This window comes from Pyxicephalus adspersus, chromosome 7, assembly GCF_032062135.1.
Source record: "Pyxicephalus adspersus chromosome 7, UCB_Pads_2.0, whole genome shotgun sequence".
NCBI classification, from domain to species: Eukaryota; Metazoa; Chordata; class Amphibia; order Anura; family Pyxicephalidae; genus Pyxicephalus; species Pyxicephalus adspersus.
This window is the reverse complement of record NC_092864.1, coordinates 22,028,162-22,051,071: the sequence shown is the minus strand read 5'-3', so window position 1 is coordinate 22,051,071 and position 22,910 is coordinate 22,028,162. Positions and strand designations below refer to the sequence as shown.

The 22,910-nt window shown below is 38.2% G+C and overlaps 1 protein-coding gene across 1 annotated transcript in view; it reads left to right on the top strand.

The window, feature by feature from the left end:
* Positions 1 to 5,405: 5,405 nt before the first annotated feature.
* The window catches only part of SCNN1B (sodium channel epithelial 1 subunit beta), a gene marked incomplete in the record, with an annotated part of 47,272 nt that continues 29,767 nt past the window's right edge, over positions 5,406 to 22,910 (top strand). Inside the window, 2 exon segments of the mRNA XM_072417806.1 lie at positions 5,406 to 5,610; positions 14,963 to 15,062. Coding sequence (XP_072273907.1) covers positions 15,024 to 15,062 — 39 coding nt within the window.

Below are 22,910 nucleotides of genomic sequence, written 5' to 3'. Positions count from 1 at the left end.
ATGTTGGTATGCAAGACTCTTGTGTTGTTTGGGGGATTGATAAGGGTTCATCCACATTCCCGAACAGACCTTCCAGGAGGGTGATGATAAACAAGCATTTATCCCATATGGTGTAAGGGGGACCCCACTTCTTGGAGAAATTTAACACCCCAGAGCTGATTTATGGAATTATGGAAATGCTACCTGCTTGGGTATTGCTCACATCCATACTGCATTCATTTAATATTATACCATTATCTCCCGGGCAGACTCCATGGAAATATGTTATATCATATACTGTGACCTAATTGGGGAATAACTGTCTTTAAATATGTAGCCACCAAAGGAAAGCTTAGCTGGAACATATCTATTTGCAGGAGCCGTATACATAAAGTATGTGTGTATAATTAAAATAATTATAATAATAAAAAAGTGCGGCATGGCATTGAATACATACATTGAATATACAGTTAGGTCCATAAATATTTGGACAGAGACAACTTGTGATGGTGTAAAAAAAGGCTTTAGTTCCTCACATTTTTATGCAATCTTTTTGTTCAACCCACTTAATTAAAACTGAAAGTCTGCAGTTCAACTGCATCTGAGTTGTTTCATTTAAAATTAATTGTGGTAATGTACAGAACCAAAATTAGAAAACAATTGTCTATGTATATGTTTTTTTTTATTGAATACAGATAAATCCTTGTTGATCCTACCAGAAATAGATGCAGCTTGTATAAGGTTTTTTTTTTTAACTCATTTACTATTAGATTGATGCGTTTTTGGGCTAAAAAATCTGTTTGTGCAGTAAAAGTATCAATTAATTTAATTTAAAGTGGACCTATACTTTCTGTTTTCACTTTGACAAGTAAGTGGTGATTTTATTGATATTTTACTTTAATTTTCTGCTGCCTGGGAAGTCATTTTCAACAAGGAGTGGTGCAATCTGAGCCTGGTAGAAAGAATGTGCACCCCGACCCAGTGTCCTACTCATCAGGCGTAATTTCACATTTTTAAAAAATGTCTTCTTGTGGGAAAGGCAATGTAGTGCCTATGTCATTCAAGCAATGGGTGCCATCTACAAGGTCCTGACGCTCTACAACGTCCTGACGCCATCACTACTAACATGGCAATGTACAAGAATTGGGGTTGGAACTTTAAAGCAGTGAAGCCACACATGAATGGGATTTCAGACACAGAAATACTGCACCTCCTGTACTCATTGCCATTTGGATGTGAAAAAATATTACAAACACAGAAAAAATGCAACAAAATAAAAGACACACAAATAAAAAGACAGAAAAAGTATTCATAAGGCATTGCAGAAGTTTGGGGTTCCTCATTTTCTTTTTTTTAAATTTTTCTCAATCTCATGTACATCAGTTCAGGCAGATGGGAGAGGCTGCACAAGGAGACAATCAGTTTTGCTGCAATGCATTGATTATGCTGTTAGAAGAAGAAATCCGAGTAAAAGAAAGATCTCAGTATGCTGCTTCTCTTTTCCCTTCTATTCACAGAGTGGGGAGGGGAGCAGACCTGTAGGTGTTACAAAACTTCAACGGGTCTTCTCTACTGTGCAATACCATAGTGCATTGGCAGGTAAAGCAGATCCAGTCTGTGTGTTGAACTTATTGCCTGAAAAACTTTACATGGCGACTGCTGTGAGGACACGAGGGAGGGAATAATCATATAATACACAATGTGGACAAAATAATGGAAACACTTTATAAATGAGTTGCAGAGCACTATTAGGAGTGCAGAGGAGGGCAAACTGTGGCAGTAATGAAGGCTTTTAAAGGTTTCTACTTCTACCTTACAAATTTCTTGTGACCGCTGAATTTTAGGAGGACATGAGAGGTAATACCCCAAAAAATTACTATTAGCCCATCAGGGAACATCCACGAAGGAAGATTAAGGAGAGTGCTCTAGTGTAGGCATGTGTAGGCATTTAGGTTTCTTTAAGGGTGTTAATTGGCTCTTCGTTTCTGTGGAGGGTACAAAACCCACTTGAAACAGGTCAAACGGAGGTCAGCAGGAGATCAAATACACTTGATAATTAATTCTAAATTAACTCAGAAACATCTCAAACTGAAATCAAAAGAATGCCATCAAAACAAGCCCAAAGTATGTTGACACAGACAGGTATTGTGACAGATGCACTGGGAAAGCCAGTTTAGATGTGGAAGTTGGCACCGGGAGAGTTGGCGGGGTATGAGTGTCTGACAGCTTGAAAGAAGCAGCTCAAATGAGGAAAGTCCTGCTTGTTCCAGGAAAAGGATAAGGTACAATCAGACAGAATACTTGTATAGGGCATGAGGAACACACGTGGGCCCAGGTCTGTCTGTGCCTAAACAAGGTCCCTAACGGAGACTAAATCACTGAGATTTGTAGTTCTTTTCTGAATGTTTCTTTGAGTGAAATGACATTTTGGGTTAAAACTTTGTCTGAAACTGTGTTTATCAGATATTGTGGAGACTGTTGAACATTTAGGACCGAGACCCTTAACTCTGGTCCTCGAGGGCCAGTTTCTCCAAATATTTTTGGTATTTATGTAAAAGCAAGTAAATGATGTAATTTTATTAGGAGGGGGTCGTTCACTTTATAAAAAGAGAAATTCCGCAATGCTCAGTTGTAAAATTGAGCTTGCATAGGAAATGATGATACATTAGCTTTTTACATTAGCTAGCAAATAAGAATGGAGAAGCATGAATGGCCTCTAATGCTTTTACCCTCAATTCACCTATTTTCACATTCACATATTTTTCTGAAAACATGTGTGACATTTGTGTGAATCTTGTGTGAACACATTTATCATGTATTGCCTTGCCATTTATTTGCCCATTTTTTTTTTAAGCAACGTACCAGCTTTGCACCCCACCACATTATATGCTGTTTTTACATTTGCATTTATTTTGCAGTTGCAGGCCTACTTATTTATCTATTTATTTGAATTTTCTGGTGAAGAATTCCAAGTCCATGTGTTTTAATGGAGTAACTGATTCTCCACCAAGGACTGTTATAGTGAATGTCAAAGTAATCGCTTTTTAAATAGACCCTAGTGTGTTGGCACATTGTGCATTAGGGCCAATTGGCCCTTGATGCTTTCACTCAACAAATTTTCCTAATTAAATCTAATTTAAAAATGTGTGAATCTTGGGGGGCAGTTGTGTTAATCATGTGTGAAAAAATAAAGGGTCTCTTTATACTGTATGTTTTATCATTGTAGTAATGTGTGGTAATGCATTTGGCATTGTGGATGTTGTGCCATTTAATCTAACACACAGGAAATGCACGTGTGTTGAAATGCACCACAATTCACATAAATCCATTGATAACTGTGATCACTTCTAGAATTGCTGAATTGCCTTTAAAATGTATTATCAGCATTTACAGATTGTGTGCCTTAAAAATTCCCAAACCAAGCTGTTTTTGGGTCAATCTTTTCAAAGCTTTAGGTGTTCTTTTGTGTATTTCCGGTCATTGTGTGGACATGATGACTTTGCTATTCAGGAGGTAATCTTTTTACTTAGTCAGGAGTTACACTTATCTGGAATATCTAGTACTGATATTATCATACAAGATTTAAATATTTCTCCAATTATTTTTATATCTATATATTTGCATGATAGCATTGTGTCATGATGAGCCATCTGGATTAATTGGCAGGCTATAATTATCCATACTTGTGAAAACCGGTATTTAATAATGACACTGTACAGCCTACTCCCTCTAGTGTCCACTTTGCTAGTTGTTTTATCAGATCCAGGTATTTATCATAAATAAGGACTGTTGTGGCAAAATACAGGTGATGCAGATGGTATAGGTATAATGCTTCTTCTAGATTTGCAGGTAGCATGCTTTGGTATTATTCCATTTATACCAAGTATGAGATACCAGCATTCAGGGCAACATTGCTCCATGCAGTTTAAAAAAAAAGGAAAGTGAAACTGTCACTGCCATGGTGGGAAATTCACTTTGCTTAAACCAATGTTGGTTGGAACATTGTAATAAATTCAAGATTACCGTCGTTTGTTTTGAACGATAAAAATTGGAAGTGTGTACGCACCTTTAGAGTTGGAGTATGATACTGGAGGTGGGAAGGAATAGGGTGATGGAGGTAGAAGACAAAGGTGATGATGGCAGCAGAAAGTTTGATGATGGAGGCAGAAAAGAATAAGGTAATGGAGGCAGGGGAAAGATAAGATTGGCACAAAAGAGTAGGATGATAAGGAGGGGAGAGTGCAAGATGATGGAAGCAGGAGAAGGTAAGGTGATAGAAGTAGGAAAAAGTGGGATGATGAAGTCAGACAGATTAATGTGAAGGAGGCAGGAGAAGAAAGATGATGGAGGCAGCAGCATGAATGATGATGAAGGAAGGAAATAATAGGGTGATGGGAGCAAGGTAAGGTGATAAAGGCACAAGTGAGTAGAGTGATAAAAGCAATAGAGTAAGATGATGGAGGAATAGAAGAGTAAGGTGATAGTGGTAGGAGAAATTGGATGATGGAGCCAATACAAGAGTAAGGTGGAAGAATCAGGGGAAAGTAGGATGATGGAGGAAGCAGAAAGAATTTTTATGGTGACAGGAAACAAATGGGTGATGGAGGCAAGAAGGGGTGAGATGATGGTGGAGGAAGAGGGTAAGATGATAAGGACAGGAGAGAGCAAGATCATGGAGGTAGCAAAAAGACTAAAATAATGGAGGCAGAAGTATAAAGATGGATAAAGGCAGGAGAGAGTAAAATGCTGGAGACAAAGAAAAGTGAGATGATGAAGAGCAAGTTAACAAGGTAACATGTGTAATAAAATAAAGTAAAAAAAACATGTATATAAAGTAAATAAAGTAAAACATGTATAATACAATAAACACAATCTAAAGGTTCCAGAAGGAAAGGTGATGTGTGGAGTTAAAAATACATTGAAGAAAAGTTTGGGTAAATCTGTGAAAGTAGGACAATCTAATGATAAGGCAGGATGTAAAGGAGGTCAATAGAAAGATATAACAATGCATGGATAGTCAAAACAAGCAATGAAACAAATCAGTGCACAAAGTTATTTGATCAAAAGAGAGAAAAGAATGGGACAGAGAAACAGAGGAGAAAACTGGGATCACAAGAGTGCAGAGATATAAAAAGTATAGATCGATGAAAGTAAAAGTATAATAAAACAATTTAGAGAAAGCTAATAATATACTAATAATATAATATAAAGGAAAGTAATAGTATAATAAAAAAGAATGTGTAGAATAAAGAACAAATTACCATGCCATGAGATAATAATGAATGATGTATTAGGAAGGAATATATATATAAAAATATATAGGGATCCTTAGAGGGATTCCCAGGTCTGTCCAGGTGTAGAAGTTGTTGAGCTGTGTGACAGGTGGGCGGGGTTATCTACCTTGCATCTGCCAGGATTCTCAGCTTTCCCAAGCAGCGATCTGCTGCTGTTCTGTACTGGCTACCTGCTGCTGTCCTGGACCTGTACAGAGTCCCTACCAATCAGTGCTGCTGTCCTGAACCCAATCCCTATCAATCTGCCTGACTCTGATCTGATTACCTGGAAGCTGGCGCAGTCATAGAGCTGCCTGGTGCCACCTGCACCCACCTTTCATACCAGGGCAACACTCAGGTACTCCTATTATGTATCAATCTGGGAAATGTGTGTACTGATATATCTTGGTTTTCTGCTTCCATTATGTATTGTGTACAATAAGTTTTATTGTAAGTGAACTGTACAGAGTTTGTATATATTTCTGTATCTTGTATTCATTTTCAGGACTGCTGTGCTTCCCTTATTTACATCTGACCTGATTTAGTGTATTAGAATGCAGGAATCTATTTTAATCCATCCCATCATACCAGTCCTTGGATTGGGTGGCTGTATTGGTGGAGTTTATAGTTTTTTATTTCATTAATTTCACATAGTGGTCTTTCCATTACCATTCCCATTGACAACTTACAATATGCTGTATGTAAAGATGTAGTATTGTCACCCCTGAACTAAAATAGGTTTTCATGCTTTCAGTATCATAGAGGGGAGGGATTGTGTAGAGATAACAGAGAACAAAGTAACTGATGAGTGTAGAACTGGGAGTTTTCATCCCAAAAGGGAACATAAGAGATCAAATAGGGAAAGTTCACTGTGAGAATTTACATATCCTGATTCTGGTTACTCTTACATTGTTATATCCTTCAGATTTAATTATGTTTTATCAGGAACTAAAATTGTTGGTGAGTAAATAGCCTATCAGCTAATCCGATAATCTCCAACAAGGAGGAGTTTACCATAGAAGCGAATCAGGATACTCCTGTATTCCTAATAACTCCATAGTGATGAATGCTGAAACTGTTCAATATATCCCTATTTTTTATTGGGTTGTGCTGGACTTTGGTGACACGTGACATTAATAGACTTTGACTTTATCCATATGAGAGGAATTTAGGGCGGTAGCCTATGTGCTGATTGGTTACTTTCTTGGACAAATAATTTTTATACTGCTGTGTGATTTAAAAAAAGGGGTCAGTTATCATAAAACAATACAATGACTATATAGTATGTAGTGCACTGTGCAATCAGCATGACCCAGAGGGTGAATATGCTCATCAAATACCATCAATGAAAAACATCAATTTTTTCTATCCCTTGGCCCCATACTAGGGACATTTTCTGGATCCTCCCCAATGTCTAATAGTACCAGCATTGCAAATGTCAAGTTCTTTTGATGGACACCTGGAAAATAAGTACCCCTTATCCTGCACCAGGCTTTACTTCCTGCTTAGTAGTGCTGCACCAGGTGTTGTAATTTTTCTTACCTTTCCAACACAGGAAAACACTTCATTTTCAAGAGTCTATTGACATGGTGCCTGGTCAAAGATTGAAAAATAAATAACACTATAGTTGAATTTGACCAAATCTGAACAGCCCTGGTGCAACAATTTGTTTATTTTATTTTGACCAGTGACTACTACACGTCTAACTCTCAGCTGTGGCACCTTGGATTGAACTACAATTTCAGACTCCTATTCCCTCACTTACCCCTCTGTTTTCATTCCTCCGTTTTCCTTTTTGCTATACATTTACTTCCTTTTATGTTGTTAGAAATTACTTTTAGAAATACTTTTTTTATCAAGTCTTAAAATCTGTACTTACCATACTCACCTGCTAAAATTACAAAGTACTTCCAATTGCAGACAATTTTGTGTTAAAGTTGCAAAATGTTTAAAGTTGTGTTCACATGCAAAAATGATATTTTTTGTGAGTGATGAAATATGAACAGTTGATGTAATAAACTTCTCAAACTGGCCAATATAATTAAAGTTATTATTATGCATTGTGATTTATGTAAATTACAGCCTAGAATATAAAAAATATACAAGGAGATGTTCTATTTTCAAGGCAATCTTTTCTCCTGCTACAAATAGGGGAAATTTGTCCTAGAAAAAAAAACAATTCAAAAGGACTATACGCTATTGCCAATGTCACTTTATGTCCTTCTGCAAATCAGGGAAATTGTAGACTTCTCTGTATTTATTTACGGTTACACAAATAAATATTTCTTTCATTGTTGCTAAGAAAGTTTCCAGTTGTTCTCCTCTTGGCTATGGCCTTGGCCAGAAAGGTCCTGTGCCCACTTCAGCAGGTCCTACATGCATTTTTACCCCTTTCAAATACAGAATGTTCCCCCATTCCACATATGTGTCAGAAACTTCTCATCTACTTTATTTCAGCATTAAAGCTGCTAAACTGCCTGTACAAGCAAAGCAAATCGGTAAATGAGTGTTTGATGCACCAGGACTTAAAGACAGGGAGCTTGGGTTTCTTTGACCCAGGACAGTGAAAAAGGCTTTTATGTAGAAACATACTTTTCCTTTAAATCGTGTACTAGTGCTTCATCTCAGCAGAGATCTTTCTATTCCTCAAAGCATTGATACTTAGTCCCTTTTTGTCACTGACCATTTTTTTTAAATCTTAACCCCATGGACCAAGAACTGGTTTTGCCAGAATTCTCCAAGTTAGCCATCCAGGTTCTGTCCTGTCTTCCCTTAAGTGTCATGTCAGAAAGACTTTTTAGTGCAGCTGGTAGAATTATTGCTCCCAGACGCTGTATGCTGGCTGCTACCATTGACATGAAATATTGAAATGAACCAGACCAGTCTCACCCACTTGTTCCTGATGCCAGGCAGTAATTGTACCCCCACCCAAAAAAAGATTTACACCTGAGACCTTAACCTTTTTTTAAATATAAATTCTGACTTGGACTTTGATTTCTAGATCATTGCAACCAAACCTGGCCATACTCGGAATTTTACACTTACAAGCAGTTCCACCCCCCTTCCTTCACTCCATTGGCTGTTCGAACATCTTCACCGAGTCCTTTTCCAGGTTCAGGATTTTCATTCATCTTGATTTGGTCAGGTTGGAATTACAGAACCCCTGTGCATGTATGTGGGAGCTCATTCATTCAAGGACCAAGGTATGCCAATAATGTTCACTGAGCTGTACAAAAATGTACATTCTACGGGAGATTGCCAACAGGCAATGCAGAAGAGGCAGTAAAATGCCTCTTTTGTAATAAATAAAAACATTGAAGGCAAGCAAACTCTTTATTTGTTTAATTCAGCTTTTACCAGAACACATAATTTTGGAAGCCCCTAAAGTTTGGAATAATGATATAGGGTAAGAACCCGCATTAGATTTTAATGCTGTCTGTGTCTCCATCAGAAACACTAGCAATTCCTGTTTGTCCTGGTGTCTTCTATCAATAAGAGAGAAAGTGATTAAAAATTCCACTTGTTCCAGGTGTCATCTGAACAAGAGCTGAGGGTACAAATGATGGGTTTTAACCATTTCCTACTGAACTTTTTAAAGAAAAAGGGTTTGAAGTGTACTGAAACTGTAAATTCCCCAAAATTGTCAAAGTAAAATGTTTACATCAGAGGAGGAACCTAGGCAGGATGTACATATCTTTCACTCTTTTGCAGGGAAAGCTGTTACATGTTCCCACATACCTTGATAAACCGATAAAGGTATCTGAATAGAGTGCATTGAGTGGGTTCAAGTAAAGCTCTACCTTTATTTTTGATCAGAGGTCAGGGAGACTATTTTCATAAAATTAGGCCAAATACAATCATCACCCTTTCCATACTCCAGCTCCCTCATCCATGTCCCCCTTCAGCATAGACCAGCAGTCTTCTCTTGAGTTAGTATTTTGGTAGGACATGCACCTTTTATGTTTGCATATGCTTACCAGCCATAGGAACATAGGAGAGTGATGGCAGAAAAAGACCAGGTAGTCCATTGAGTCTTCCACTGTTTTGAATTTTTCAAGCTTTTTTTCCTGAATATTGATCTACCCTCCTACATCTTATTCACACATTAAATGTAATATTAGGTTCCCGTCATGTCCTCCCTTTCTCCTTTTTAAAAACTGTACAAATGAAGCTCCTTTTATCCCTCCTAATATGTTTATCCCTCGGGCCTTTAAGCATTTTGTTTCCCATCTCTGGACTTGTTTTTAGATAATATTATCTTTTTGTAAATGAGGTCTCCAGGAACTCCCATCACAATGTGGTCTCTGTCCAGTTTGAATTCCATTGAAGTTCCCCTCACTGATACAGATGTGGCTGTAGCTGTAATAGACAGGGGAAAGTATTCAATTATGAAATTGTTGTTTTATCCAAAAAATAAATGGCAGTTGCTTGTAGAATGGTGACAGATGTGGGTATTCTAAGTGAAAGTGAAAGACCAAGTCTCTCTGTTTCTTTAAAATTACTAAGTGTGCATATAGCAGACCTTCCAGAGTGTCTAGTTATCTCAAACTTTTGGGTTACTGACTGGAAAAAAGGTTCAATATGTGGATACATGAAAAATGTTTTAGGGTTTACAGTACAAATTTTAAATCTGGGAGGATTAGGATGCACAGTTTTTATTTAGGATCTTTTCAACCTCAAAACCCGTGGTGTTGGGGGACATTGTCTTCTGCTGTGTGGGCATACAGAGGTTAATATTATTATTATTATCAAGTATTGATACAGCACCATTGTCATAGTCAAATGACAATTTGTCCAATAGTATATATATATATATATATATATATATATATATATATATATATATATAAATATATTTTGAGAAGAAACCTATGATAACACAGGAAGAACATACAAACACCATGACGAGAGCGCTAGCCACCTTGCCTGGTCCTTATAGTTTAGGCTTCTTCTTCTTTCCCTTTTCCTTCGAGCCAGATTAGAGGGCAAATTGGAAACAGATTCTCCAAATAGGCTGATGTACATGCATTGTGGGAAGTTGGCATTGCTGGGTCTGTGGTTAGCACTCCTTCCTTTGCAGTGCTAGGTCCCAAGTTTGAATCTTGGCCAGGACACTAAATGCAAGGAACATGTATGTTCTCCCTGTGTTTGTGTGGCTTTCCTCGGGAAATTTCAGTTTCCTCTTAAATCTGTGCCCAAAAACTTGCAGGTAGATTTATTGGCTTCCCCAAAAAATTGGCCTGAGATTGTGGTAATGACATATGACTATGGTAGGAACATTAGATTGTGAGCCCCTTTGAGGGACAGCTAGTGACATGACTATGGACTTTGTAAAGTGCTGCAAAATATGTCCACCCTATTTTAAAACAAGTGGATAAAATTAAATTGTGATTGATATTCCCAGACTGAAATAAATGATAGACAGAATGCACAGCGGGGTAAATTCTCAGATAACAGAAAAATCTATCTTTATTGGTAGTTATCAATGGGATAAGTTGATTTTGCTGTAGCAGTAGGTTACATGAAGGTGACATTGTGTTAGGCGTAACTTTTCTCCATGATTTATACTTGAGATTTCTGGAAAAGTACTGAAAGTAAAAAAACAAGCAAGTCAACCTCATTCAACAACTGGCATGCATTGCTGAGATTCTTATCTCTATTAACTCTGTCTTTTTGATGTCTTCTGTTGTTTTGGTGGCAGATGGCGTCTCAATTAAAAAAAAAAAAAGATTTGTTACGTTCAGGTATTAAAATTATTTAAATCTAACCTCAGGTGTAAAACGACACATAACAGATTCCACCGTGACATGAAAATGAAGTCAAAATGGAGAAGCCATGTGTGAAAAGTACACCCCATGATTCAGTAGCTTGTACACCCACCTTTAGCAGCATAACCAATATTACCTTGAAGTAATCATTTTCTGTGTGACTTTATCAGTCCCTCACATCCTTGTAGAAGAATTTTGGCCCATTCTTCTTTACAACATTGTTTCAGTTCATTAAGGTTTCTGGGGATTTGTTCATACACAGCTCTCTTAATGCCCCTTCACAGCATTTCAGTTGGGTTGAGGTCTGGACTATTGCAACACTTCGAATCTTTTCTTTTTTTTTCCCAATCTTTTGTGAATTTGTTGGTGTGCTTAGGATCATTGTCTAATTTTAGCCAAGCGTTAGCTGTCACACAACCTCAGAATATTTTAAAAAACATAAGAGTTCATGGTTGACTCAATGGGCCTGATTCATTAAAGCTCTCCAAGGCTGGAGAGAATACACTTTCACCAGTGAGGCTGGGTTATACAGCAAACCTGGAATGGATTTCTCCAATGTCATTTGCTATTTGCTAGCAAATGCTTTGAATCCTGGACCAGATCCATCTCAGGTGTGTTGGATTACCCAGCTTCACTGGTGAAAGTGTATTCTCTCCAGCCTTGGAGAGCTTAAATAAATCAGGGCCAGAGACTGTAACATGCTCAGGTCACGTGGTTTCAAAACAAGCCAAAATCCTCACCCCTCCACCACCATACCTGACAGCTAGTATGAGCTGTTTGTGCTGATATCCCATGTTTGTTTTTTTGTCAATATGGAGTTGTGCAGCTAAAATATCTCCACTTTGGTCTTGCCTGTCCAAAGGACATTATTCTACATTTCATTTAAGTTTTAAACCTAAGCCATGCTGCCATCATCTTATTAGAGAGAAAAATCTTTCTTCTGGAAACCCTTCGAAACAAGTCATACTTGTTCATACTTTTTCCAATTTTGCTGCCATGAACATTTAACATGCTAAGTCAGACCTGTCGAGTCTGAGATGTTTTTTTTTTCTCTGCACTCACTCTGAGCATTGCACAATCTGACCTTTGGGATTAAAATACTGAGATGTCTACCTCTGGGAAGATTGGCAACTGTCTTAAATGTTTTCTATTTGTGAATAATCATTCTAGCTGTAGGATTATGGCCTTTAAATTGTTTTGAAACAATATTGTAACCCTTCCCAGATTGATGGGCAACAATTGCTTCTACAAGATTGCTGATGTCTTTCCTCCTTGGCATTGTGTTAACACACACGTAAATGCTCCGGACTATGAGGTTGTATTTACCTATTTGTAAAACTTGAACTCATGATTGTGTGTGTAGAACTTTACCATCTTTGTAATCTAAGACTAATCTTTGTTTATCTAAGACAGGAAGCATATTACTAGCTCACCAAAAAATATGGTTTTACTTCAGCAGTACTTACAATTTACCTTACCGAAGGTTACAACCTTGACAATGCTCTCATATTAGGCGTTGTATCTATCTCCACTATGTATATTAGTGAGTTCTGGAAAAATACTGAAGGTGAAAAAAAACAAGCAAGTCATCCTCATTCGAAAACCATCATGCATTACTGAGATTCTTTTCACTATTTCCTCTGTCTTTTTGATGTTTTGGTAGGACATCGGGTGTCTCAATTGAAAAGGTTTTGTATTGAGATATTTAAATCTCATTTCTAAAAACGTTGGGACACCTTCTAAAAATGCAATAAAAATGAAAATCTGTAGTTTGTTAATTCTCTTGAACTTTTATTTACTAGGCAAAGTATCAAAGAAAAAATATTCAGTGTATTCACCATCAAACCTAATTATGTTTGTTAGATTGTTTGTTGATGATTGCAACAAACTCCAGGAAAATTGGTAGGGAGGCAAATTAAGACTGTAAAGTTTTTACAAGTAATGTTGTGCAGGGTGATTTGGTACCATCTGTTGGTATCAAGAATGAGTAAAAAAGGTCCATTCACCAAAGGCTCAACCAAGCAGAGATGGGTCTTGACTCCCCACTAAATTTCATTAGAGAATTATCTTTGAACAAACTGAAAAAAAAAATATTCGTCAGCTCTAAATAGCACAAATTTTAGGTCTGTCACTATCTACAGTTAACAACATTGTGAACAGATTTAGGAGGTTCAGAGAAATCTCTGTATATAAAGGTCAAGGGTGTAGATAGTTGCTGAATGTGCGTGACCTTCAAGCCCTTAGGAGGTAATGCATTAGAGACCGTCATGCAACCGTACTAAACATAGCCCCATGGGCCCAGAAGTACTTCAGAAAATCATTGTTGCTTAAGGAGGAAGTAAACCCAAAACTAGCCAAAACAAAAAAATAAACATACTTACCTTTAATTCCTCATAGCAGTCAATCCATTGGGAGGTTTCTTCTTCTATCAGGTCCCGCGTTGTCACAGTATCCGCCTTTGGGCCAGCGCAGAGGGAGCACGAGGTGCCGCCATCTTCTCCTCTCTTCTTTCGTGTTCTTCTTCCAATAAGCAGGTGCGAGATCAGGTGACGTAGATTGGGAAAAAACTTTTTTTTTTTCCTTTTGATGAAAGGGAATCTGGGGCATGCACAGAAGGAGCAGCCAAGAGCCTCCTGTGATGCGTAATGTAGGCATCCTGGAAGGCTCTGTGCTCCCATTCAATCTTGATCGCCTAGGTGATCGAGAATCAAGAGGGCAGTGCTGCACCTTTTATTTGTTTTAAAAAAGAGAAGCGTTGGCCCAAGATCATCAGAGATGTAGTGAAAGACAATGTTTTGTGGTCAGATGAGCGCACAATTCAGCTCGATTTTGGCAATAAAATGGATGCTGGATTCTACAAACTAAAGATGAAACTGTAAATCCAAGCTGGTATCAAGAAAAGGTGCAAAAAGCAGCATCTGTGATGTTGTGGGGGTACATTAGTGCCCGTGGGGATCTGCAAATATGTGAAGGCACCATTGGAATTTTAGACAAACATATGCTTCTATGAAAATGACATCTTTACACAGGAACTTCATGTATATTTCAGCAGGATAATGTCAGGCATTTGCAGAATCAGACAACAGCGACCACAGACTGCTGAACAACTCAAATTTTGTATACAGCAAGAATGGGCAAAACTTCCATATGAAAAATTACAACAATTCTCAAATGAAGTAGTTTAATAATAACAAAAAGGGCAAGTGACCCATTTAAAAACCTGCCTCCGTCCCAACTTTTTGGAGTGTGTTGCAGACATTGATTTCTAAGTTTAGAATTTGTTTATGTTGAACAAAAAAAATTAAGTTTGTTGGTGAAAACACTGAAAATCTTTTCATTTTGCCTGTTAAATAAAGGTTCAAGTGAATTACAGATTTTTGCTTTCTTTGCAACTCTAGAAAGTGTCCCAACTATTTTGTAATGTGGATGATAGTATAATATATTCTCTATAATAATTATTTTGCAGGTATAGATAGCTCTGCACTACAGTGATTTAATTCTCATTTACTGTATGTCTAGGGTTAAAGTAATCAGAACTTTTTTTACTTACCTTATCAGTCACTCGCAGGCTCCACTTTTATACACCCAGTCCCTGCAGCCCCTTTCATAAGCTATTATTGCCCTGATTACATGTACGTTAACCAACCCCCACAATACAGCACCAGGACTGTGTATTGTAAGGGGTGGAAGTGCCCACATACTGCACAGCCCAGAGCGGCTGGATGGAAGAGGAGTAAGCTGTCCGTAGGGGAAGGAGGAAAAAGATTCTGTTTACATACCCTAGGCACAAAAAAAGAACATTTAAACCTTGCAGTGCAGGACTAGCCCCATTGTAGGAGAACCTGAAATCCATCTTTAGAAACAAAGGTTGCATTTCTAGACTGATACTTGTCAGCAAATAAAAGTAATAAATCTTCATGTCCTTTATGTTTTAAATTGCAGCTCACCTTGTTTGCACCCTGGACACCAGATTATCCACTTCCTTCCTGAATCATAGACCACAATGACCATCATTAGCTCCATATCTCGTCACACCAAAGAGGTAACTACTGGTATCCATGTAATGGGAAGTTCAGAGTTGTTTCTGTATCTGTAAATCTATCTATCTAAATGAATTGGTGGTAATATATTGCCACCATTTTCCTGCAATGGCCCTGGGCTATCCAGAGTTGCAGCAAGTCTTTCACTTGTAAATGAATCTGGCAATTTACTAAAAGTACCCTGGAGTCAAAATTGAATGACTTCTGTTCTAGCCCTGCTATGTACTGGACAGTAATGACTCCAGGCTTGACCACTAGCTAAGGTCTGGTATTTTGCTGCACAGCATTGTGGTGTTTAGAAGAAGTGTGACGTATTCTTACTTTTTTCAGATATGTAGCTTTCAGTGTGTGAGTTTACTTGGGCAAGGACACTGCCTGTACAGATACGGTACATAAAAGGTTACATATGCCAAAACTTTGATTCACTTTGATACTAAATTGAGTATATCAGGAAGAAAACTGTTCAGCTGGAGCCACTTTAGAACCTGGAACCCTGAAATGATTGTATGCACTTTTACTCAACTGGACCAATAGAACTTGGATGAAAAGTCTAGATTTTCTTCTAAGTATATCTGAATATATATTGGTATATTGATCTTTAGGTGAAACCCTTTATTGGATAACTTCTATTTTTTATATCAGACCACTGGTGACCATTGCCATTAAAAAAGAAAGTAAGTGGAAACCTAACATTGTATAAGTTGTCATCAGAACAATAGATAAGGTAAAATCGTCCAATAGGGAAACCTATTGGATGGACATAAATAGACAGGTATTATAGATTTAAACTTTTAAGGCTTTTTTATAATTTTATTTTTTATTCAGTGAACAGTCATAGATACTGGCATAAAACATTAAAACATACAAATCACCAACTGTGTTATCATCTTCCGCATCACAAACATATTATGAACAAACAAGCAGAATGACTGAGCAGAGGCAATTTTCAAAGTATTAACAAAAATAACCAAAGAAAGAAATAGAGAGATGGAAAGCAAAATAAAGGAAGAGGGGGAGGGAGAGGAGGGGGAGGGGCACGACATTGCAGGCCAGATTGAGTAAAGGCCAGACTTAACACAGTAGGGAACACAGAGCAATAATTCAATGATATCCTCTGCATTCAAAACAGATCATCGGCATTATCAGCCGCACTGTATACTGAGAGGTACGCTTGAGTAGTGGTATACTGTATCCAATAGAACCAAGTATTTCGGAATTTATCCATTCTACCGTCCCGGCTGGTAATAAGGTCTTCCATTGCCATAATGTCATTTACTCTTCTAAACCATTGTAACAAGGTGGGAGGAGAGGATTGTTTCCACAGGGCCGGAATACAGGCCTTAGCAGCATTTAAAAGATGTTTGAGTAGAGAAGCGTGGTATTTCTTTTTAGACCAATCATTCAAATGTAAAAGGGCTAGCTCCGGGCTGTTACGTATATCTACTTCTGTCAATTCTTCAATAACCTCCACTACCCCTGACCAGAAAGATTGCAACTTAGAGCACTCCCAGAATATATGAAACAGGCTGCCAGCAGCCACTTCACAACGCCAGCATCTATCATCTACTCCCGGATACATTTTGGCTAACACAGTCGGCACTCTGTACCACCGCGTGAGCAATTTATAGTTCAGTTCCTGATAAGAGTTGCTGAGAGCGGCTTTATGACCCGTGTACAGGAGACGATCCTGCTCATCTGGAGAGAATGTGGTGTCAAGATCACTTTCCCATTTACGCAGAAATGGTAAAGTTGAGGTCGAGGGGGCAGTATCCGTCAATAGCATCTGGTAGGCATTAGAGAGAGTCCCCCTAATGGTGCCTTGTGGCTCACACACCCCCTCCACCTGTGATAGGGGGTGCACAAACCTGGATGGCGGTGGGAGAGAGTGAAGAAAATGACATAGCTGTAAGCTGCGCCATGGTCCCAGCTCTGGAAGTTCATGAGCAGTTTTCAAATCCGAGACAGGTGCCCACTCTGTGCTCCTCAAAAAATGAGATGCTTTGAAAATTCCCCGCTCCCTCCATGAACGAAACCTAGGATCTGATGCGCCCGGGGGAAACCCCGGGTGTCCCAGAATAGGAGACAGTGGTGAAGGGTAAGTACACACACCAGAAACCCTGAAATAATTCTGCACAACACGGAGGGTCGTTCCTATCAGTGGCAGCTTGAGAATGGGAGGTAGTGTGTCTCGAGGGGACCACATGGCCCCTGCTAACGGTAGATTGGCAATGGCTCCCTCAAGCCTTACCCATGGCTTAAGGCCTCTGTTTCTGCACCAGTCTATCAACCGTCCCACATGTGTAGCCTGGTGGTACAATAGGGGGTCAGGAAAGGCAATACCTCCACGTACTTTAGGCAACCTTAAAACCCGGCGCCCGATACGAGGGCTGTCACCCCCCCAAACTTTTCAGGCTTTATATGATTCTAAAAATGGTTCTAAAACCAACATAGGAATCTAAGCCCACCTAAATTCTTACTGAACATGTTCCTCCAGAAGTACAACTCCTCTGATCTGTTGTAAAACAGTTACAAAGGAAAGATGGAGGGGGTCCTAGACATCAAGTTGACCTCCCCTTGGTCTAATCTATATGGATACGTATTTGCCTTCTCCGGAGATCTTCATTGTAGCCCATCTATTAACACACCTTTGATTGACAATAGTACCGTCCAGGCTATTACAACACATGCATCCAGAAGATTACATTAATTTCTTTGGCTAGGTCCCAACTTCTATAAATACATCTACAGAGATCCAGCCAGGAAGAAAACTAGAACAAGTGGCATAATCTGGATTGCTGTCTGAGGCTCTTTTTTTAATTAGCAGAACACCAAATAGACTGATTCTGATTTTGTGATTTTGCAAAGTGCACATGGAAACATATCTATTGGAACAATGATTTTAATAGTAAATTGGATAATTATTATTCCATGCACAGGCTGGCGCAGGTTGTTGACACACACACAGTATAGGCTTTTGCAATGTCAAACATTTATTTCTATCCAGAGCTCCAATAATTCAATCCAATAATTCACCAAGATCTTGTATTGATGATGGGAGAAGTCAGACTGCGGTGTTAGGTCTTCTCCAGCACAACCCAAAGATTCTCAATAGGGTTAAGGTTTGGACTCTGTGGTGGCCAATCCATGTGTGAAAATGATGTATCATGTTCCCTGAACCACTCTTTTACAATTGGAACCCAAAGGGTCCTGGCATTGTTATCCTGCGAAATAACCGTGCCAGCAGGTAAAGAAAAAATCTGTTGATGGAATATATATATTACATAATATATGGAATATTAAATATTCCATATACTGGAAAACCTGGTAATTTGGTATATTCAGGTAGTCAGCTGGATCAATTTTGGCCACTAAACATTGCTGAAGCTAGGCTTGACCAACTGAAGCCTCCAGATCACAACAATGCCCTCACAGGCTTGGGGACTTGTTTTCAACAGGCAGTGTATATCTTTTGAACAATAGCCTAACTATAACTCAAGACCGAGTCTTTGACCTGCAGGAACAACAAGCTGAATTTTATTGGTTTCTTATCTGCTCGCTTTTACTGTTTCTGAATGCATGCATAGCATGTAAATGTTTTGACAACATAACTTTTGCTACTGTACTTTGTGGGAAAATGTTAAATTAACGGTCGCCTTATCTTCAAGCTTTGTCAACAAAAAATGAACAATTCTCGCAGTTCTTGTTTCTATGGTTTATTGCTGTAACGGGTGTCAAAGTTTCTCTGTAAAAATTGTCTATAAACTTTCAGCTTTACAAAACATTTAAAAAGAAATAAAAAATCAAGTCTATGTAAAGGACAGAGTTCACGGCTGAGTTTGTGCAATAAAATTGTGTTTACGGGTTCAGGAAATTCTTAGAATTCACCTGTACATGAAGAATGGGGAAAATGCCATTCTGACAGTACAAAGCAGGGATTGGCATTGGCTTGCTAGAGGTGTATGTAAAAAATTACAATTACCTTATTGTATTTGCTCGCTTTTAGTCTTATACTATTGGAAGGATTTTGTTATATCAACTTTATGAGTGTCAAAAAAACTTTGTTCTTGTAGAAAAAAAAATCAGAGTTGTCTTGTGTGATCAGCACAACTTCTGTGTTATTTCCAAAATGCTACAATGCAATTTGCCTGTTTATTGTGGAGATCTGACACACATATGTATGATATTCTGGTCCTCTAATTGAGGTGGGGTGAACCACATGAATTCCCAATTAGATTTGCTCCATCAATTTGGCCCAGCAATGGCAGCCTCCATGTTGTCTTATGACTGTTATTCCTTGAAGATATTGCACAGGATTTCTGATAGGATCAAGAGGTATTTTTTGCCCTTACTAAATTGATATAACAGAACACTTTCGCTAATATATTTATCAGAACAAATAGGTAATGTTCAATATTGGGGTTCACATATACTTTAATTTGTTACAGTCCGAAGTAGTTTTACACTACAAAAGCCTCCATTCAACTAAATTTGTGTCCATAGGGTTTAAATGCCTTTACAGTGGATCACTTTAAAGTTAAGGCTAAAAAATAGTGCCCATAGTAATAATGATCTCACTCTAATATGTAGGGTGTCACCCTATATAAGTTATGTTGTTGTTGATGTTAACATATGCATGTGTGTCCTGTATACACATAGTAAAAATATAAAAGAAGTAAAAGTTCCTCTAAATAAAAACACCAAAAGACTCTCTGGCATGGTGTCCAAATTAAGTGTAACCACTACTTTATTTGTTTCCATCTCTGACCAGCGGTGGCTTTAAATCTCGAAGCACTCAGAGCAAAGCACCTTCAGGTTCACATGTTAGAGCTCGGCCATCCTGAACATCACTTTTCATCCTGAGTTCCTCACAATAATCTAGAATGTTAGGCTACATACACATGCTGGATAATTATCATTATTGTGATGGTCTTGGGCAAGGACCTCAATGTTTAAATTGTTACCCAAAGTAAGTCTCAGGATGAACCCTTTTTCTAACAAATTCCCAACTCCATTTTTTCTGAAGGTTAGTGTTGGGGAGATTTAACACATGTTAGTGATGGGCCATTGGGGACATGAGGGGTAGAAATTAACAAGCAAGAAATTGGAATTTTTAAATTATTTTCCAGGCATATACGTAGGTACTTCCATACTTTATTGTTGTTTTTAGTGTAGGTTGGATCTCTTTTAGGAATCTGTTTCCTCTGATTTGGTTTCTATGCATGCATTGCATAGTAATAATTAAATTGTAATAATCCATAATAACTATCATTAACTAGGTACATTGTGTACATTTTGGAAACCTCTGGATTCAACCCAACTGCTGTAGGCATGACATGACACTTCAAATCTGCAACATCTTTTGTCCTAGAAACATAGTCACATTACCCTCTAGTCACCAGTAAGAAGTGTCAATTTTGGTATTGACGTCAAGAGTATCTTAAAATGGAACTACACCTACAAATGAAAAAATTGCAAGCAGGCAAGTTCTTTATTGCAGAAAGTACAGGTGATGTCTATTTTGGTCTTAAAGAAAAGTATCTGTCTGTTTTCATTTATTTAAGTAAACTCACCTCGTCTTGCTGCATCAGCATTTTCACTGGTCCTCTTCCAGGTTTATGATCTTTGGCCAAGCTAGAATGATCTAACATGCACAGGAGTTTGGTCATTCCCAGCAGCCAAAGATGCCAGGATTGTACACTGTACATTCATTATGGAGAAGATTGTTAACAGACAATATGTTTGTTTTATTGCAGAAGAGACATTGGGCCTGATTTAATAAAGCTCTTCATGGCTGGAGAGGATACACTTTCATCAGTTAAGTTGGGTGATCTAGCAAACCTGGAATGGACTTCTCAAAAGTCATTTACTATTTGCTAGCAAATTTTTTTAATACTGGACCAAATCCATCCCAGGTTTGCTGGATCACCCAGCTTCACTGATGAAAGCGTATTCTCTCCAGTCTTGGAGACCTTTAATAAATCAGGCCCATCGTCTGACCCTTCTGCAATAAAGAACCTGCCTGCTCCTAATTTGTTCTTTTTTTAGGTTTAGTTCGGCTTTAAAGCAGATAAAACTGTCGTGTGCTGGGCGGTCTTTTGAATTTGGCACACTTACCCTAAAGATGTACCTTCTCTCCAAAATTGTGCAATGCAGGCTTTGTCCTCTCCCTCTCCACTGACATTTCTCCCACTGCCACTTATAGGTTCCCAGCTATGTTGTTTGCCCATTGGGTCACCTTTGATGATAACACTAACCCTAACACATGGGCACAAAAGTTACATCTGGCCCATTTCTGTATATGATTAGGGAACATATAGTATATGATACATGTGGCATGGAATGTATGCAGAAGATAAAAACATTCTAAAAATGGTTCCATGGACAGAAGAGGCCATAGTGGAGATATGTGGCCATAATGCACAGTACCACATTTTGCTGAAAACCAAATACAGAATATGAAAAACACCTCATACCAACTGTCAAACACGGTGGTGGAGTGGTGATGATTTGGGCTTGTTTTGGAGCCACATGACGTGGTAATCTTGCAGTTTATGAGTCAATCATGAACTCCTCTGTATACCAAATTGATTCAAGTGTGAGACCATATGTTCAACAGCTAAAACTTGGCCAAAATTGGACCATGCAACAAGACAATGGTCCTCAGCACACCAGCAAAATTTACAAAAAATCATGGTGTTACAATGTCCTAACCCGTGTGGGGACCCTTAGAGGGCCTCAATGAGCTGAGGCATTTATATTAAGAAGAGTGGGCCAAAAATGCTCCACAATGATCTAAGAGAATATTAAAATCATATAGAAACAAGGTATTGCCTTTAAAGGTGGTTCTACAAGCTATTGGATCTTGGGATGTACTTAGTTTTTCACACATGGCTCTATCATTTTGACTTAATTTTTCTATATAAATAATGACACTGTGGAATCCTAAGGTTAGATTTACATAATTTTAGAACCTGTTAAGGACTAGGAGTTACAATGACTAAAATAATAAAGCCCCTGAACATATTGTCACCAAAATTGCTATGGGGTAAAGGAAAGTGGGGGACCTGTTTCAAGGGAAAAAATTAAAAAAGTATGCAGCATTTCAATAAATTAAAGTTAAAATGTAAATGGGTCTTTTTTTAAATTTATAGAAAAGGTACATAATTTTTAATTCCCTAAGTTCTTCTGACCTCTTGAATCACAGCACCCCTATGCAGTTTTGATGATTATAGGGCTTTGCAATAAAAGGCAACGGGGCTTTTAAAAAGATATTTTCCATGCTACACATTAATTCTAATTATGAGAAATACTTCATGCTTTTTTTTTTTAATTAATTTGTGAAATATTTCAATTTTTCCCCTGACCCCCAGAAATGTTGGTAATAATTTAATGCTCAGGAGCTGTGCAATTGTCTCCAACAATCTATAGGTGGCCAAGAAATAGTTATTTGCAACATTATTTGCTGTAGGTGCTTCAGTTAGTGTTGATTTCTCTCCAGACTAAATGCTTGCCTTCTCTTGGAATGATTAGTGTCCTTCAGCTCCATAAGGACATTGTGTAATTCTTTTCAAGCCAATGTTTTTTTTTTTTACATGGGGCATGGCTGTTACTTTTGAGACAGGGAGGTGTAATATTTCTTGTCTGAAATAGAATGAAGATTGAGTCAGGTTTATGAAATAAATAGCCTGTCTGGCATGGAAGGAGACCTGATTTCCCTCTGCTCCATTTTATTACCACCTACAGGTCTCCCCACCCCCACCGTTTGATTGGACAGTACAAGGAGAATCAGCACACTGAATAGCTTATCTCTTTGTCAACCCCCTCCTTCTTTTAGAATGCACCTTGACATG